Here is a 20,182-nt window from a genome sequence, read left to right as displayed (position 1 = left end):
GGCTGTGATGTTGGAACACAGCACCCATGCATAGAGCGTGTGCTCTGCGGCGCTGCACCGCAGACGGTGGGCGTCATGTGTTGTGACGGCGGAGACCGGTGAAGCCAATGAGTCAGCAGCTGTATCAATTAGCCACCGACCTCACAGTCAACAGTTAAGCGAAGGGAAAACAATAACAACAAGATTGCCTCGCTCTTACACCCTTCATTATACCGGTTTGGTTTAGTAAAAAATGGCAGTGCCATTTGCTTCAACAACATTGCAACTGAGCTCATCAGGTCCAAACCTGCTCACTTCTAAAGATCACAACATTGAAATCGACGGAAAAGATTTGGAAAACACTGCGAATAGCAACGACCACACACTGCCTCTGCATTCACCTTGGACTTTCTGGCTGGACAGGTACGTTCGGGGTTTGGGATTGAAGCAACATCCTATCTCGCAGAGTGAAGAATATATGGAGGCTTTTGTGTTCAACAAAGACGAAGACAGAATCGCCCAAATCAATGCCAAAGATGTCGAGCTGCTTTCTTTAACTTTCCTGAGATTTAAGTTACTTTACAACTGAATGAATATCAATTCATATAAGATGCTATAATGGGATTGCCAACTTGAGGGATTTTTAAATATACATGAAAATACAAATAGAGTGTTGGTCAAATATATCTCTAATAATAACCTGATGTAGTTAATTGTGTGTGTGTGTGTGTGTGTGTGTGTGTGTGTGTGTGTGTGTGTGTGTGTGTGTGTGTGTGTGTGTGTGTGTGTGTGTGTGTGTGTGTGTGTGTGTGTGTGTGTGTGTGTGTGTGTGTGTGTGTGTGTGTGTGTGCGCGCGTGCGTGCGTGCGTGCGTGCGTGCGTGCGTGCGTGCGTGCGTGCGTGCGTGCGTGCGTGCGTGCGTGCGTGCGTGCGTGCGTGCGTGTGTGTGTGTGTGTGTGTGTGTGTGTGTGTGTGTGTGTGTGTGTGTGTGTGTGTGTGTGTGTGTGTGTGTGTGTGTGTGTGTTTGCGCGCGCGCTTTTGTACACTGGAGGGTGGCGCTAGAACGGGGTCAATGGTGTTCATTTACAGAGCATTGACTCTAATCCTAACCTGCCCCCATAACTCATGAGAGTTGAACAAACAATACATCAAAGGAAAAAAGCAATGGGGATGACATTTTCTTTCTTATTTCTATTATAGCTAGTAGTGCTATAAGTAGTGTGTGCATTACATACCTATAATACCATATTATATACCATAATCATAAAATGTATAACAGCTATTACACATATCACATCATAAGTATATGGACATATTATTTACCAACAGAAATGTCAACCAAAAGTATTTCACATTTATTTATAGCGCTTGCCTTATAAAAATAAACCAAAGAAATGCATATGATAAAATAACTGATGGTGTATGACATAGTTTACATTTACAAAGCATATCTTAGATGAGTAAATAACAATTCTTTACGTTGCATAACAAACCAAACTTTAACCAAATGTGGGCTAAAGTTTAACACAACAGTCCGAACGAAAGTGTCAAAAGAGAAACTGGAAAATAGCAGGAAGTCATGGTTCCCAATATGAATCATCAATGTGTTTTTTTTGGTTAACAATGAGACAAAACATTTGATGGTTTCCTTATTAGGGTAGCGAGGCTGTGTGTCTGTGTGCTCTTCTATGTTGTTATATGATACAGTCGACTTTCACTGAATTGTCAGATCTCTCCCTGGAACCACTGCAGCTGAATGTGAATCAAACCTGAAAAAAATCTACACAGTAGAGACTGTCCAGGTAAGTACAATTTGTGCCTGTTTATTATTGATATGTATATGATTTTAAAATAAATAAAAACATTAAAGTTCCTCTTTCAAGCCCTGGACAGGTCAATTCATGTGTCCATCATTAGTGAGCAACACCAATATTCTTGCTATCACATCTAGGTATCATATCGGTAATAGCCTTTTTGTGCATATTAGTGCATAACAAGAATAATGTGTACCTATGAAATATGAACATTGATCAATACAAGTTTGTATTGTGTGCCCTTGTGTGTTGTCACATAGAACTTCTGGAGAGTGTATAACAACATACCAGGGGTTTCCAGCCTGCCCCTGAGGTGCACCTATCATCTGATGAGAGGGGAATGCAGACCACTCTGGTGAGCCATACTGTAGCCTAGGGCTGTGCAATTAATCGAATTTCGATCGCGATATCAATTTTGGGGTCAAACGATCTCCAAACTCGTATAATCGAGTTGAAACGATTAATTTGACATTTTCCATTTTAAAGTAGGCCTAGAGAGTTTATGAAAGTTTATGAAAGAGACGCGCATGCGAAAGCATTCAACGCGGCGAGAGGGAGTACAATCTAACAGGCGTGCTGCATCAGGAAGTATGCCGTTGGCAGGAGGCGGGACATGCCAGTGAACCGCCAATCAGCAGCATCGACTGTTGACACATGTTGGAGTAGACCTACCGCGTGGAATCTAAAGTTTCAGTAACGTTACAGTTTGATGAACGATAACAAGCTCCTATAGCAGACTTTAACTAAGAGTTCTTTAAGGCAGAACTGCCAAGTACATCTTGTATATGTATTTCTGTTTAACAACAATATGATTTTTATTAGCCATGTGTTTGTTATGGCTTTGTGACTTTTAACTTTGCTATGGAGAAATGCTGGGACCGTTGTTCTCTAGACATTAAATAGGTTAAGTTAATTTTGGATACTTATACGTGTTTCTGTGATATTTGATTGTCTTAATATATTGTATTCATGAAATGTTTTATAAAAATCAAATGTTAGATTCAGAATGTTGTGGCAGACAGTACACTTACACACGAAAAAGGTTTTATTTTGGATACTTATAATATACGTGTTTCTATGTCATAATTGATTGTATCAATAAATGCATGTTTTCAAACTCAAAAATAATCGTTTGAATAATCGTGATATCAATATTGACCAAAATAATCGTGATTATGATTTTTCCCATAATCAAGCAGCCCTACTGTAGCCTTATTATCACATTCAAGACATAGGATACCATGTGTCACTAAGCCATGCCCTGAGTGACGATACAACACCATATAGCCAGTGGGATTTGTGTAGCCAGTGCACTTGTCCATTACAAGACCAGGCAGTTGTGCATATCATTAATTCTTAATGGTGGTTTGGCCATTACAAAACAATCTGTTACACATGGGACGTATTACGAGTGGGTAATCAATCCTTGTAAAGCTTTGGGTATAGCCTTTGCGATTATAATGTTAATACCTGTACTTAAATATTCAACCGACCCTGAAATGCAAGACATGTTCGTTGATAGCGTATAGGCAATACATAGAAATAGATTGAAAGTTGTGCCCACCAGAGTTTACGTTAAGCAGTCTACCATAATGCGTGTCAAAGACTTACAACTCACAGTGGAACATATGGTATAATATCAGCGGTGGCTAGGAGCTCCGGACATTTAATTGAAGACACCATGGCCCGAATGACCCCGTCTGATGACAACAGCAGTCAATGGATACATTTTAAAATAATAAGATATTTTGAATGAATTCTGTTCTGTTTATATGCATTGTGCTTTTTTGTGCAGGGAGGAAGAAAGCAATGCCAAGGGCGGGGTCTGGAAAATGAAAGTGCCAAAAGAATTCACAGTGAGTCTAGTGGCGTGGCGTTATATCGCTAGCTTTGTACCGAGTTACGTCGTTTTCTAGTCATGACCGTTTTGTCCACTGTTTTGCAGTCTGCTGTGTGGAAGGAGTTGTTGTTGGCTACCATCGGAGAGCAATTCAGTGATCACTGTGCATCAGGTAATGTGAAATTGTGGTTTTATAAGAAAGCTATCACGCATCAGAGAGTGTGAAATAGTGGCTTTGAAGGAACCTTGGTATGAACAATGAACTGATGTCAGGTGCTATACCTGAAATGTGTCATCTGTCCTTGCAGGAGATGAAGTGGTTGGAGTGAGCGTCAGCATGAGAGACAGAGAGGACGTAATTCAGGTGTGGAATGGAAACGCCTCTCGGGCTACTGAAGCTAACATCTTAGGACGGATCCATGAGCTCCTTCCACAGATAGCTTTCAAAGCAGTATTTTACAAACGTGAGTATTTTCCTCTTTCACATTGACATACAATATATTTAGGTTCTATATAGTAAGGCCTCCTAAATACTTTGTTATTGTTTGAAATTAAATGTTGACCTTTGTGTCCACAATTGCAGCCCATCAGGAGCACCATGCCTTCGAAGGGGGACGCTCAAGACATTAGCAGCGTTTTGCTCACACTTTTTGAACAGACTTGAGAAACCTTTGTTGTATCTTGTGTATGGTTACAATTCTGATTCAATTCTCAAACCAGTGGAGTTGTACTGGTCAGGTAAAAGTCTAATGCAGTGTTATTCGTAATCTGTTTTTTTATAGATTCTAGCTATGTAGAGATTTCTCAAAGAAACTGGGTTGTCCTTCAACTTTTGCTTGTGCAGAAAGGATAATGGTTTTATTGGACAATGGCTGACTTTTTCAAAACTGTAAACATGGTGTAGTTGTATTTTAAGATTTTTGAAGATGTATAAAAGCATATTTTGAATACGTTTGCTGACCTGCTGCGAAAGTTATAACAAAGTTATATCTTGTTAAATATCTCATTTCTAATCTAATAATTTATTTTAAGAGAGCTTCAACTAGTGAATGCAATATAAAAAGATTTTTTTTGTGTGTTTTGTACATCGAAGCATAAAGGTTGCTTTATCTCTTGCAGTAGAAAATGGTATTTGTAAAAGCATGGTTGAATATTGCACATTCTTTCTTAGTACATTTGATTTTATTAAACAAGTGAAGAGAATATACTGTGTTTGCAATAACTAAACATGAGCCTAAATCTAAATCATGTTTAGCTGCTAAGAAATATATGCGAGAATTTCAGGATATACAGAGATAGTTAGAGGTGTGTGTGTGTGTGTGTGTGTGTGTGTGTGTGTGTGTGTGTGTGTGTGTGTGTGTGTGTGTGTGTGTGTGTGTGTGTGTGTGTGTGTGTGTGTGTGTGTGTGTGTGTGTGTGTGTCCAAAAACGCATGCCTCAAACTGACAGAAAAGTGTCTAATACAATTTCTTTCAAGATGGTGCCTTGTTATTACTGTTAGAAATTAAGTTTCTGGGTTCAACCTGATGGAATATTATCCAAAAATGTTTTCTCTGTTAAATGTGTGGTTTTAATTGAATTGCATTTACTTAATTGTACAACGATATAGCATTAATTGCATATTTTATATAAAGCGGTAACCAGTGCGCTCAGACCAAATAAACCTAATCTGGAACGATCCCATCTGCGACTCTGACGTCAGCATTGTTTACTTTTGCCTACACCCCGCCTTCTCCGGTTAGCAACTTGTGGCTAGCTGGCTATCTTGGAACAGTCTCACATCGTATCCCTTCCGTCACTACCGCGAGTACAAGGTTGTTCTACAGCTCTATCGGTAAGCAAACGTCGATTTTATTCAATGGCTCATGATAATGGCGACAAAACGTGAGAAGCGGCTTCCACGGAGGGTCCGCGGATCGCCTCGACGGAGGCGTTGAGGGCAACGTTCAGCAGGGGATCGTGAGGCGAGGCGAGGAGCTTTTGTTGTAACGTTACTGTTAACGTGAGCTAAGGTCCGTCCGGAGAGTCCTTCCCGGTTCATGTAACGTAGTTCTAGATGAGTGTTGTAAAGTAGTTATCACTATTCTACCAGATACGGGCTTCGGCAGGGGGCTCCTCTCGCCTCGACACCACCATCAAGTGAAATGTCAGATAGCTCAGCTCTCCAACTCGAGATCTTTCACTGATCATACGTCGACAATGAGTGATATCGCACTCTGTACAGTGTCCACACGTCACCGTTGGATAATGACCCTTTAAGTTGTAGCCTTTCGGAGTTATGGATCTCGATAACAGCCACTCACTATTAAGTCTTGAAAGGTGCGGTGTAGTTAACAAGCGAACGCCGTTCAGTCCGTTGTACTTTATCTCCTGGCCGTCTCTACCGTCATTATCCTTTAATATTTAGCGTTCAAAAAGTGTTGTGTTTTATTTGATTACAAGGCATGTAGCCCACACGACGTCCGTTTAGTATGCTGTGTAAATATCTTAAACGGACATTATATCCCGCTAACGTAAATCCAGACTATTGATAATGACGGCCAACCGTTGCATGACAAATATAGCAGCGCGCGGCGCTCTGTATCCAAGCAACCGCACGGTGCAGGTATCCACTGGAAGAAACAGCAATGTAATGGGGGCCCATGTTTTGTGGTGTGCTTTGGTTAGTTTATTATTGGTCAGTGATTGAGTGGACCTCCCCCAGTTCCAGTGTCAGTTGTAATTTATAATCACTTAAATAATTGAAAAGTTGTATGTGGGTCAGGTTGAAATGTATTTTTCTCATGCAATGTAGTTGTTACGCACCCAAAATGTGTGGTTATGTGGTTAATTGTTGTTTCTATCAATCAACTCATTCTAAACTTCTTATCAAAACAAATGCATACAGCAGGGCTGCAGCAGCTCTTTGAAGCATTTAACGCTGTCATTTACATAGCATAGATCGTGCCGTATACAGTGATTTTCATACGGTACTGTATATGCAAACATTTTACAAAGCTGTATCTCCTACATTGGCATTTAACTCTTCTAGCCTACACATAACAAATTATGGAGCATATCATCAATATCATAATTTCAATTTCACCACATAAATGAGGCCCCATCATTGATTTAGAGTCCATAGTCGATCCAACACATGTGCATTGAAAGCTTGATAAGTGCTTAAGTTAAGATTGAAACCGACTCCAAAGATAACCTTTATAACTGCGGGACTCACTGTTGTCTTACACTAATAAGCTTTGGACCATATAATATATTATTCTGTAAAATTGCCAAATGAGGTTTGTGTACACATTTTGCTTTCATTATAACTTTAAACCAATAATGTGGTTAAATGCTGAATGGAATTGATGTACGAGTTGCATAAGCATCATGACATGACATCATGGCTACAGCACTACTCCCTTCAGCGCTGAGATTTCATGGCCAGGTCTCATGTTGTTTAACCTCTAGAGTTTGAACTCTGTGTTCGAGAATACATTTTCTACGTTAGACGTGTGTACATATTTGGGTGCATGTGCTGCTGAGTGAGGAGGCCGGTTGGAAACTCTTAACTTAACGACATTCCTACGGATGACATGTTGCACATTCGTCACTCACCTCCACCAACAGTTACATATTAACCTGTTTACGACTTGCTTTCGTGCGGTCGGTCACGTGGAGAAAAAACCCCATCTTGTTTGTTTTTGGGGGTAACATTTCCGTACACACTCAAATCCTGACTTTGAAACACGTCAGATGTTTGTGTTTTACACGTTGTATTGTATTCTTGTAAGCACATGAAGGCAACATTTGGATAAAGTGACTCGACTAGCCTGCAGTTTTATGAGGAATTTGTCGATGTTGATCCCACAATCCTAGTTGCGGCCTGTGCAAATCATAACAACCCTTTAAACGATTTGTTCCCCACGGTGTCCTTGTCCCAGCCAGTAACCCCAGCAATACATGTAGCCTGTCTTTCTAGCTCAATCCTCTCAGTATTCTGAAAGTGCCTTATCATTGATTTCAGTTGGAAGTCGGAAAATTAAGGTGTGAATCAAGTCTTCTTTATTCCTTAAGTATCCTTATATAATGTGTGCGCTAACTTTGTATTTGTTTGAGGTTTAACATTTTTCTCTGATTTGATTTAACTGAGGATAGAATAATCCACCATACACCAGTCTTTCTCATTTAGACAGCCACCTGCTCCCAGTAACAGTCTTCTTTATTTAGCTGTTCAGCATTTGCAAATCCAGAATAGGAGCCAAGTTTTAGCATTGTACTACCTGCTAGGGCGGTTTCTGCCGTGCCACCTGGTTAATGGTAAATGACTCCAGAAGGATGTTATGTTTGCACATAAACACAGATCCAGGGTCCCTGTGTTTACAGTAGCCATGGCAGCAATCAGTTATTCAACAAACAGCCCTGGTCCGAGCTTGTTCTGTTCTCACTTGTAGAGAAGGCAATGTTTACCTTGGTGGGCAGAGTCATTTGTTAGCTTGTAGTTCCTGCTGCTTTCCAAAAGACCAGTCAGATCTTTGTAGATGACTACACAGTCTATTCCAGACAGCCCATGTTGTAAGCATTTAATTTTTGGTGCCGGGCAACTGGGCGTTGATCTTTCGTGAGAATAATGACAATAAGTACTCTCTTGTATCCCCCCTCAAAGCTACTTGTATATGCACCGATTTTGAGTGATTTTATTTTCTTGTCTCCTCTCAGGCCATTGGAGTCCAGATGCATGAGACTGGGTCAGATCAGATACGCCACAACAGCCCTCCTCTTCACGCAGCCCACTGGAGCCCCGCAGACTATGAGGACCAGCTGAGTCGGAGCTGTAACCACACTCTTCCTCCAGAGGCTCCACGGGTCAGTGAACACACCATTACCTGTTACCCACAGCCAATAAGCTCAGGGTTTCGGTCACTCTTCGCCATTCATTCAGAGATGGGTGTTGAAAAAACGGTTTGTTAGAATGATAGAATGTCGGCCTGAACAATTGTGTGGGATTCATGGAAAGAAAGTTGGAAGTCTCAAACGTTTATTCACACTTAATTAGAGGAACAAAAATAAACCTGTTCCTCAATTTTTTTATTTATTAAATGTATCAGTTTCACAAAAGTACATTATATTCTTATTGAATTAATTTTGGAGCCAACTCAGAAGCAGAAGATATTTTCTTCATCTTTTGTTTGTTGATAAAACGCCCTCATACAGTGGTCAACATAAGACCTTGAAACCAGCCTAGACCCCTTTCCAGAAAATACAAATGCATTTGAGAAGTTGAGAAGAATGGCAAAAGAAACTAACTCACCTTGAACCTAAAAATAATTCTAACGGCCGGTTTGCTTGTTGACATGGCAATCTGTTTTGGTTAATGGTGCTGATAGATGTGGAATGTTTACTGGTGGACAAGGCAAGACATGTCTTTTTTAGATGCAGCTGCATGTGATTAATAATAATTACATAGTTAATAGCTATATTCTAGGGTATATTGGCAGTAAATTGATTGGACTAATAAAACAAATCAAATGCAATGATTGAATATGTTGGATAGTTAATTTCATTTGTTTTTTAATAAATTCCTAGGAAATTAGATCAGCTATTGAAATGCTAAATATATCAGAATGTGTGTTTGGTCACAAAGGCTGGACTGTCCAGAGCACATGATCTTTAGGCAGTGCGTTATCCTCTGCATGGAGTCCAACTTAGCCAAGAATTGGGTTATTTTCCATTCAAAACGTTGAGTCAGCCTGAGTCATATTCTAATGGCTGCATATCAGGGGCTGTACCCTTAAATGATTGCTTCATTGTATTTTCTATAATACATCATCTGCTCCACCGGTGTGTAAGTCAGAACTGGTGATAGGTCAACGGGGCGCCTGCGTCACGCGTTAACGCATGATGTCACATTCAATGCTCACAGCTTGGGAGGCCAGCCAGTGGGTCCTTTACTCAAACCTTGGCGTTCCCCTGGATCACACATGCACACGCACACATTCCAGAAAGAAGATGAGCGCTGGCCATGCAGGACACCTGACGAAAAAAATGATGTGCCTTAAGTGGCACATAATGGCATCTAGGATATTCTGCCCACACACACAGTTGTGGTTGCTGTTGATGCTGTTGTTGTTGTTGAGGTTGTTGTTGTTGTTGTTGTTGTTGTTGTTTTCGGAAGCCACAAGCACTTTTTGAAGCATTATTCTGCCTGTGTGATGGGGGAGGTGTGTGTGCGTGTGTGTGCGTGTGAGTGCGTGTTTGTGTGTGTATGGGGGGTTGGGGGGGTTTAGGGGGGGGGGGGGGGGGTGGTGGTGTTAAACTGCGTGCTATAAGGAAGGGGGGAGGAGTATTCCCTGCTGGGGGGAAGGGAGAGATAGGGAGGGTGAGTGAGTGAGAGAGAGAGAGAGAGCGAGCTAGAGCTAGAGGAGGGCTTAGCGGTCTTCTGCTAGTTTTGTCTGTGCTCAACATCAAGCGGCTGTGTAGTAGTCGGGCTCCCCTCGCACTTGCGCTTCCTGCCCGGCCTGACCAAACCACACGGCACCTGGCAGCACTCCTCAATGGAACTCCCCAGGTTGGTCTGACCCTTCCTTTGGCTTCAGGCAAATCTTGTCTAACCATTGTGTCTGGTAGCTGTTTTGAATGTCTGTGTGTGTGTGTGTGTGTGTGTGTGTTTGTGTGTGTGTGTGTGTGCGTTGTGTGTTGTGTGTTGTATGTGTTGTGTGTGTGTGTGTGTGTGTGTTTGTGTGTGTGTGTTGTGTGTGTTGTGTGTGTGTGTGTGTGTACATGTAAGAGTGAGTGGAGGGAAAAAAAAGACAAATGTATTTTCTACGCATGTGTGTGTCTTTGTGTTATATCTATCTATCTAGATATGTCTTTATATAGATAAAGAGAACAATCTCTGTATGTAGAGAACTGTATCATTATACAGACTTAGATCTATACATAGTAAATGCAGGAGTTTACCTTCTATGGTATGTGTTAAACAAGAGGGTATTCCACACCTTTCTCCAAAGTTAGTTTGTGTGTGCAGCCCTGTAACCATGGTGGGAAACAGAGATATGTGCTCTTCAGTAGGCTCCAACCAGCCTTTATTTCAATGTCACTCATCTCACAGTTCACAAGACCTGTCTTGCGGGAACAGATCCGTGTTTACAGTCTGCTGCTCGCCAGTAGGACTTTCCACAATAACAACAACAGAAGATGTTTGGACTTGCTGGCTGCCATGGCAACGGGGATTAGGCAAGGGCTGTTGTTGTGTTGATGGTGTCCACAGGAGGAGAGCGAGCAAAATAATAATAATAAATGGGCCAACTGGCTGTGTGTGTCTGCGTACGGGCCTGTATGTCCTCTTTGCCTAAGCGATGACCAACTCTGCTCCATTGAATCTCATAATAAAGGACTCGCTCAGAAGCCATTGTGTGTTATTGTTAGCCAAGAGCTCTGTGAAATTCTCTGGCAGTTTGTTTACCCAATCCAAAACAGAGCCGGCCTTGGAGAGGGAAATGTTTGTTTGTGGTTCAGGCTTTAATTAAAATATGCATCTCCAGTTCTGTTTTTCGTAAACATGCTCTGTATGCCTTTTTCTTTATTCATTATTTATATCTCTATGCAACTTTGATTACTCTGTTTATGTTTACTGTAAACATCCCCGAGCCGAGAGTGCTTGGTGGTGTGGTGATGGTGGGGGGGAGGCTGTGGTAATTGCTGGATGCCTAGCAGAGGCTGCTGTTGTTGTTGTTGACGTGGTGGTGGTGGAGCAGGCTGTTGTTGTTGTTGTTAGGACTAGAGTTCTTATTTCTCCCCAGGCACTGCCTGGTGTTTTTTCAGTCTTGGTGTCTCTTATTTTCAGTGCTTTTGCTCCATCAAAATGTTTGATTGTTTCTTAAGATGACCAATCTACAGAATAGGACTAAAAAATAACAGATTTATGGTAATATTCAGGTAGTGTTTTTTGTGGATAAAGGCCAACTCAAGTCTTAATAAATTTAGTTTGCAGATGTGCTTCGTTTGGTGGTTACTGTTGAGTGAACCAAACAGACCCTACTAAATTAATAAATCCCACTGGCTTATTGGTACTCCATGAACAAGTACACAGATCCTGATTTAAGTCCAATGTACACACACACACACACACACACACACACACACACACACACACACACACACACACACACACACACACACACACACACACACACACGTACACACACACACACACACACACACACACACACAACTGCATATGTGCAGGGCGTATACCCTATGTGGTGAATGGGATTGTTTGTGTTTCCTGTTGTTTGTAATTGGAGTTTCTTTGAGTCCCTTTTGTTTCATACAGTGTATTTTGTTAATAATTTCTATAGTTCTATAATACACATCATTAATTACATACATATTATGTATCAAAACGATGTGCAATTCATTATGTGATCAGTATAATTGTCTCATCATTCCAGCTCTTGTTTACTGGAGGGCCCAGAGGGTCTCCCTGCGTGGCCTGTGCCTTGACTCCACCCCCTTCTTCTTCTTCTTGTGGTGGTGGGGCTGCAGGTCCCAGTGTCAGTGTCCATGATGACCCCGCCCGCCGAGGCTCCGCAGCAGCTCCAGCAGACCGCCGCCCAGCAGTCGGTGCTCAGTCCCCAGCAGCTGCAGGCCCTGCTCCAGCAGCAACAGAAAGCCCTCATGCTGCACCAGGTAGGGCCGTGCGCACACGCGCACATGCACAGTCAAGCACGCATATACGTGCCATAGAGCTTGTACAACGCAGAGTGATTTAATGACCATTACATCACTCTGGTCGCAATGACCATTTCGGAATAATTGTAGCATTTTAATGTTAGTAATTATGTGAGTTGTCATGTATTTTTGGACATTGTTTAGTAATTAGTTGTGAAAAGATTTATCCTCATTGGGAGACGTTGTTGTGTTTGAGATTGTCACAACAGTCCTCATGTGAGAAGTGGCAAAACAAAGTTTTTCTAAGGCGAGGTTACGGTATCTTTACTTTGATTTAGGATTGTGCAGCGCGACAATTCTCTGGAGGCCTCTCATTATGGTGTCGTATCGGCAACAGAAAAAATCCCATGATGCATTCTGAGTGTCAGATCTTCTCCTTGTTCTCACAGCAACAGATCCAGGAGGTGTTCAAGAACCAGCAGGAGCAGCTCAACATCCAGCTCATGCAGCAGAAGAACGCCGGCATGGTCAACCAGGAGGTAGGATTGACCCAAAAAAACAATACTTTAGCGTTTTACTTAAATCAACTAATATTCACTGTTGTTCTAAAAACATTGTTAAAAGAGTAGGAGAATTTTATCTCTGTATTTTTATATATCTTATGCGCTTCTTCGTGCCCTTATGGGAAAGGACAGTGATGAGAGAAAGGAAAAGTGGACTGAGGCGAGGGGGATTGACATTTAGCATAGGGCCATGGGCGGCAATCGAGCCGGTATCTATGGGGCGTATTAACTGCTCAGCCAGGATTTATTGTATTTTCTGCGTCCACGTATTTCAGATGAGGATCTTCAAAGAGGAAGGGCAGGTGTGTTGACTCGACGGTGTTGTGTTGGTTGCTGCTGAACAGCCCCGGGCGTGGCAGCGGACCAGGGGCTGGGGGGGGGAGGGAGGGAGGGAGGGAGGGAGGGAGGGAGGGAGGAATGCTGTTTTGTCTTGTGTATCTGTGTTTATTTGCATGTTCGTTGACGGAGGTGTTTCTCTTTCTTTCTTTCTTTCTTTCTTTCTTTCTCTCTCTCTCTCTCTCTCTCTCTCTCTCTGTCTCTCTGTCTCTCTGTCTCTCTGTCTCTCTGTCTCTCTGTCTCTCTCCCTCTCTCCCTCTCTCCCTCTCCAGCTGACAGCCCAGCAGATGGCCATCCAGCAGCAGCTGCTCCAGGTCCAGCAGCAGCATCTCCTCAACCTCCAGAGGCAGGGCCTGCTCTCCGTGCTGCCCAATGGCCTCAGCGCCTCACAAGGTGGGTACTGGCACCATGCAGAGCCTGGGGAGAACCCCCACAGAGGGCTGGGGTCAGGGGAGCACTGAATCACACAGTGGTTGGTGCAATGCGTTGGCTTGAGACTATTTTGTCGAGCATGCATTGGATTAATTATTATTAATCCTACCACTGTTAATACTGTTAATATGTTTTTTGTTGTTATTCATATTTAAATGTTTAATTATTATTATTGTAATTGATAGTGTACGTAATAAAAATATATTTAATATAAAAAATAAATAGGATCACTTATTTGTATTGCAATTATGGTTGTGGTTATTGTTATTAAGGTCGGTATGCTTTTAATTTGAAACGATGCTGGTCAACAGCAGGCCTATATTCATCTGGAGATGATTACTCCACAACAACAATTATTGGTGGGGCTCAGCGGTGGGGGGTGGGGGCACAGTGTGCCTTGTTGACAGCTGTGTGTGTGTGTGTGTGTGTGTGTGTGTGTGTGTGTGTGTGTGTGTGTGTGTGTGTGTGTGTGTGTGTGTGTGTGTGTGTGTGTGTGTGTGTGTGTGTGTGTGTGTGTGTGTGTGTGTGTGTGTGTGTGTGTGGTGGTGGTCACATGTAATTACAGGTTGTGAGAACGGTAACAGCCTGTCCCCTGGTGGAGAGAGCAGAGAGTCGTCCTGTCAACCGGCCTCCACCAATGGGAATCACTCATCTCTCCATAGGAAAAAAGAAAGGTGAGTTCCCTACGTGTGTGTGTGGCAGTAAACGAAAACAAAACAACTCAACGAGGGAACGCGACCGCCATCGATCCCCTCCCGCTGTACGTCTGGGTAGCGCGGTGGTCAGAGAGTCACTGCTGACGCCGCGCTGTGATTGGTCTATCCCCCCCTGCAGCGTGTCATTGGACGACCTCTGCAATCACGCGCTGTACGGCAATGGCATGTGCAAGTGGCCAGGGTGCGAGAGCGTCTTCGGGGACCACCAGGCTTTCCTCAAGTGAGTTCTTCTGAGTTCCATTGGGCCAGGGCTCTGGGAGTCCCTTAAAGGCCGCTTTACCTTCTGACTATTCGATGCCCTGAAGCACACAGAGCATCGTACTAGCGGGGCTGTGCTTTGGGGGAGCTCTGTTCAAGCAGGGCTGTGTTTTGGAGATGGGAATTCAACAGCTTATTGAGCGCATGTCCCGACGCAGGCCGTGTGCTTTGGGCTTTGGGCTGTTTAGAATTAGCATCAACCAATTTAATATAACAGATAGAGCTTTCACATATCACGCAAATACTGTTTTCAATATATTTTAGAAAAACACAATTGGATATGTGTCCTTAATCAGTTATGCACACAAATCAAGACTTTTGACAGTGTTTTTTATCGACTTAGGCAACTCTTCATATTAGGCATATTAAATTTATTTGAAAACAATAGTATCCAATTTGTTTCTCCCCTATATATTCAATTATCTTTCATTTAAAACTGGCTAATACACATTTATACATCTATTATTTCTGAACGTTATTAAGAACTGGTTTGCTCCCGCGAAATCAAACATTGCATGTTGTTCAGTTTGTGTTCATGTCGATACTTGTTTGCGTCTCTGTTGATGTTTGACTTGCGTTCGTCCTACATGCTGTCAGCCGCGACACACACACACACACACACACACACACACACACACACACACACACACACACACACACACACAGCGGTGAGCTTTGTTGGTAACCGACCGTTGCTATGTGTTTAACCACCAGACATCTGAACACTGAGCACACACTGGACGACAAGAGCACGGCACAGTGTCGTGTGCAGATGCAAGTGGTGCAGCAGCTGGAGCTCCAGGTAGGCCCCGTGCGATTAGCTGACATTGACATTGTTATGGCTGCAGGCTAGTAGATTTAAAATGGGTTACATTATTTGTAGAATATAGTGCCCTTTAAGAAACAATTTAACGGTGGAATATCTGGAACTAGATGTGTCGTTAAACCCTTAAGAGTGTATTTATAGTGGCTAAACCCCCCCCTCTTTGGTCCCTTTCTCCTCTGACGCAGTTGAAAAAAGACAAGGAGCGACTACAGGCCATGATGGCCCACCTGAAGTCGTCTGAAATCAAGCAGGCGCAGTCGGTACGTCACCGACCAGGGCCACCCCTCTGGGACCCAGCCCTCCCTTCCACATCGTCCAGCGCTCCACGTGTGCGCCCTGTGTTCACGTCTCGTGCTCGGTGTTTTGTTTTCCACCACAGGGGAACGCGGCCTCCAACGGCTCATATTCCCAGGCAACGCCGCCCAAGGGGCCCCTGCCCATGAGCCTGTCCCAGAGCGCCACGGCGCCCACCACGCCCCTGACGCCGCTCTCCGACTCCCCCGGCGTGCTCACGCCCAACGGCGTGTTCAGCGGCACGCCGGTGCGGCGGCGCTACAGCCGCTCCATGAGCCAAGGTCAGCCCCCCCCCCCCCCCCCCCCCCGAGAGGTCAACACCTCCCCAAGGGAAGGCCTGTAGATCAGCGGGGCCACTGAGAGTCTATAATGTGGGCCCCCCCTTTCAGCCAACCCCAGTCAGGGTGGGAGGAAGGGGATCAAAGGCGGGAAAGCTTTTTGTCGGGTTTATTGGGAATGACCTTTGATGAATATCATATGAGTCTGCTACATATATGTTGAGCATAGACGTGAAAGTAGCCCAAAGCACTATAGATGATCGGTATGTCGACCATCTATGTACATTTTTCACAACACTATATACGGTATGACGTGTATGTAAAGCTAAGATCAATGTACAGTTGTTATCTCTGTGATCTGATGAATCATGGGGTTTCTGTTGAACAGACATCGTGGACAACAAGGAGTTCTACCTCAGCACGGAAGTGAGACCCCCGTTTACGTACGCGTCGCTCATCAGACAGGTAATACAGGGTCCCCCTCCCGGTCACCACTGAGATGATGATGATTAATGTCAGAACGAATTCCCTGATAGCAAACGTATTTTTGTCTTTTTGCTGTTTCGCAGGCGATATATGACTCTCCCCGGAGACAGCTGACGCTGAATGAGATCTACAACTGGTTCACCAGGACCTTTGCGTATTTCCGGCGGAATGCGGCGACTTGGAAGGTATGTTCATTCAGCGCTTTATCAACCATTGATCACATTGATTAGCTTTAGCAATTTTCTTTAGTCATAAAGCAAAAAAACGGAGGAACGCTTTATGCCAAGCAACTTTAATTAAAGTATAAAACCAAATCAAGAGTAAATACTAAAAAACAATCCAAGTACTGCGCGATAAAAAAGCACCTGGCAGAAAAGCTAAAGCTATCAAATAATTAATCGAACCCTGGCGTGTGTCTGTCTGTCTGTCTGTCTGTCTGTCTGTCTGTCTGTTTTTCTTCCCTTCCTTTCTCCAGAATGCAGTGAGACACAACCTGAGCCTCCACAAATGTTTTGTGCGGTTGGAGAACGTGAAGGGGGCCGTGTGGACCGTGGATGAGATCGAGTTCCACCGGAGACGGCCGCAGAAGACCACTGGCACGGGGTAGGTGTCCCCACATGGCTGCTAGGAACGGCTGCAATGACATTCTATCTGCCCGTTTCCCTCTGCGCACCATGATGCATACACCAATAAGGTGTGGATAGGGTGTCATATATTTTTCTGTTGGATCAAAACTTCAACGTAATGTTCTGTGATGATGATGATGCAGGTCGGCCATGATGAAGAGCCCCCAGAACCTTCCGGGCCAGAGCTCGCTGCGCTCCGTTCCTCAGGTAACCCATCCCGCTGTTATCTGATCTGCGTTCAGGGACTGTTTGATACAACGGGGTATTCAGTAAAATGAGATGGCTGTATCATCTGTACGGAGACTCAAGGTTATCTTTGAAGGGCCCACGTTAATTTTCTTAACTAACATCAACAAAACAACAAAAACAACGGAAGAGTGACCTCTTGGGTCGTCCCTATCCCGGCGAAATCAAGCAAACGAGTTGTCATCGAGGTACTGTTTCCCGGCTCCTCGTGTGTCCCCTCCCCCCCCCCCCCCAACCAATCCTTGTCCTCCTCCTTCCTCCAGAGCGGCCTCCCCGACTGCAACATCCCCTTCTACAACCCGGCTTCCATGGGCAGCATCCCCATGCACTCACTGCCCCACGTGCTGCAGGAGCAGATGAACGGGGCCTTCCCCTACGCCGCCGGCTACCAGAGCGACAGCAGCGCCACGCAGTCCCCCCCGCAAGCCTTGTAAGTGGCAGCATCCAGGGGGAACCCAAGATCTTAGCCCGCTGTTGTTTACCTACTTAGGCCCGCTGAGGGGAGAACTTCTTCTTGTTGTTTTTTTTGTTTTTGTTTTTTCTCCGAAGCCAACTAATTACAGCGAGAACGGGAACGTGTGTTTTAGGAGCGATGCGAGGGGGTGGAGACGTATTTTTGCTTCGAGGACGCTTGGCGTTGTAAAGCGAGACCCCGGAACCTGTTCTTGTTTTTCTTGTTTGCGTAATCGACCTTGACACTTTACCGTGTGGCGATGGACTTATGGAGTTTACCGTAGCAGACTCCCCGGTCCGGGTCAGTAGCGATAACGAGGACTTTGGCCCGATAACGGACACGTGAAACGTTTGCGGAGGAAAGTGGGCACCGAGCTCCAGACAGCAGGTGTTGTTTTTGTTTTCCTTTGTAACATTTGGTACGTTTGTAACATTTGATACACAAGAAAAAAAGCAGGGTTGTTAATGCCTCGAGGACACTGTCGTTGCCAACAGCGCTGCGGTTGGTCCACAACAAATCCATCCTTAAGAAAAGAAAATCACAAACACAGCGAGCGTAAAAAAAAAAACCCACATCCACTTCATAAAAACAGAAAGTACATCCCCGGCACGACAAACTGCACACCGACTAATGATGCCTGCCCCGTAATAACCCCAGCGTTGTTTTATCGCTCGCCAAACCAGCATCAAAGAGGAACTCGAGGACGAGGTGATCTGTGAGAACTTCTCCGGCTTCGAGTTCTCGGAGAGCCACGAGGACGACGAGGACGAGGACAGCAGCCCCAGCACCGGCCCCCACCCACGGAGGACGCCCGCCGCGGACCACCACCACCACCAACACCATCACCTCGACAGCCCCGGACCCCCACACCTGCAGCTGGACCGCATGCCCTCCCTCTGACTAGCCGGTTCACCGTTACCATGGTGAGGGGGCTGGGGGGGGAGGAGGGGGAGGCGATGGAGGCCACACCCCTTACAAACCGCCCCCCTCCTCTCCCCCCCCCAACCCCATGCGCCTGACTCTTCAATCATCCAAAATACTTTTTGTAACGACGGCTGCTTCGTACTCGTAACCAAACACACACACACAGACACACAAAACACACACTGTCATGCAGGGGTCAGGGGTCGGTGACCCTGGCCTTCTCTTTTGTATTTATCAGCAATTATTTTAGTTTTTTTGGAGGATCTGTGTTGCTCTGGAGCGTTCCCTCTCCTGGACTGTGCCAGTGGACAGGCGGAGGCCCCTTATGTACAGCAGACGTGTCCAGAGGAAGGACTTGTGTAAAGAAAAAAACCTAAACTGTTTATTACATAGTTTTATGATGTTATTCGATATTCTTTGCGTTTTCGTTTTTCCTTGTTTTATTTTTTACTCCCGCACACGGAAGGACCATGATAAGAGCAGATGCCAAAGGAAAGGGAATATTTATGGTTAGCACTTCACAATGACAGCTTTGTCTCTCGCTCTCTATTGCTCTCTCTCGCTCTCTATTGCTCTCGCGCTCTATTGCTCTCGCTCTCGCTCTCTCTCTCTCTTTCTCTTCTCTTCTCTCTCTCTCTCTCTCTCTCTCTCTCTCTCTCTCTCTCTCTCTCTCTCTCTCTCTCTCTCTCTCTCTCTCTCTCTCTCTCTCTCTCTCTCTCTCTCTCTCTCTCTCTCTCCACATGGCAGCTGTAAACCATGTCGGGGGGGCCTCACTACCTGATCATTTTTACTTTTATTTTTTTATATATTGTACTAAAATCTGATTGTAAATGGGAAAAAAAAGGTGAAGTTGGAAAAATAATGTCATATACACTGCCAAAACGAATTTGGTTTAATCATACTTTAAACATATAATCAATTGAGAAACAAATGTGTAAGTAACCTATATTTGTGGAATTTTTTCACCCTAACATGAACATCACTAAATATGCTCTCATCGAGCATGTACAAGTAGATATTATAGTATTACTATGATTGTAAACCAATATGTCTATGAATAATAAATTACTTGTGCAATGTATTTGATTTAGTATTTACTTCTTCACTTTCAGAGCGTCAAAGCGTCAGTGTCTGAGTTATGAACCAGTGGTGAGACTCTTTGCTAATGGGTTCTGCGGTCCAGGTCAGTGGGGATGCCGGCTTAATGGAAGGAGCCGGATGGTTTGACAGCCTGTGTTTCCACCGTCTCCTGCTGAACCTGACAACCACTGTATGATCAGCCCTGAACCAGGGCTGAGAAACTCATGTTTTAAAACAGATTTAAATGAGAATGTAATGAATCCAGGCTTTTTTTCTTGACATGAAGTCAACTAAATACAAGACTTAGTAGAGACATACAAATGTATTGAGTCTCATATTTATAGAAGGTATTATCAAATTGAAATGAATGTGATTTT

At 44.1% G+C, this 20,182-nt stretch overlaps 2 protein-coding genes across 4 annotated transcripts; both read left to right on the top strand.

The window, feature by feature from the left end:
* Positions 1–66: 66 nt before the first annotated feature.
* On the top strand, positions 67–5,060 carry LOC132468631 (eukaryotic translation initiation factor 4E type 3-like). The gene is made up of 7 exons (XM_060066405.1): positions 67–402; positions 1,708–1,780; positions 2,053–2,147; positions 3,588–3,648; positions 3,738–3,804; positions 3,941–4,096; positions 4,216–5,060. The coding sequence occupies exons 1-7, from the start codon at positions 233–235 to the stop codon at positions 4,260–4,262; spliced, it is 669 nt and encodes a 222-aa protein (XP_059922388.1). The 5' UTR covers positions 67–232; the 3' UTR covers positions 4,263–5,060.
* A 251-nt stretch (positions 5,061–5,311) lies between these two features.
* On the top strand, positions 5,312–19,804 carry LOC132468049 (forkhead box protein P1-B-like). Of its 3 annotated transcripts, none has more exons than XM_060065721.1 (16): positions 5,312–5,465; positions 8,333–8,479; positions 12,161–12,304; positions 12,736–12,825; positions 13,458–13,578; positions 14,183–14,291; positions 14,452–14,553; positions 15,306–15,393; positions 15,603–15,677; positions 15,797–15,992; positions 16,378–16,454; positions 16,559–16,660; positions 16,951–17,078; positions 17,245–17,308; positions 17,611–17,777; positions 18,485–19,804. In XM_060065721.1, the coding sequence occupies exons 2-16, from the start codon at positions 8,348–8,350 to the stop codon at positions 18,699–18,701; spliced, it is 1,812 nt and encodes a 603-aa protein (XP_059921704.1). In that variant the 5' UTR covers positions 5,312–5,465; positions 8,333–8,347; the 3' UTR covers positions 18,702–19,804. The 3 variants fall into 3 exon arrangements, with proteins under 3 accessions (XP_059921704.1, XP_059921782.1, XP_059921861.1); XM_060065799.1 differs by lacking the exon at positions 5,312–5,465 and adding an exon at positions 8,066–8,188; XM_060065878.1 differs by lacking the exons at positions 5,312–5,465; positions 8,333–8,479 and adding an exon at positions 9,993–10,181.
* The last annotated feature ends 378 nt before the right edge of the window (positions 19,805–20,182 follow it).

The sequence above is a fragment of the Gadus macrocephalus genome, chromosome 1 (assembly GCF_031168955.1).
Source record: "Gadus macrocephalus chromosome 1, ASM3116895v1".
In the NCBI taxonomy this organism is placed as follows: Eukaryota; Metazoa; Chordata; class Actinopteri; order Gadiformes; family Gadidae; genus Gadus; species Gadus macrocephalus.
Note: the sequence above shows the minus strand (reverse complement) of the source record. Positions and strands in the feature narration are given on the sequence as shown.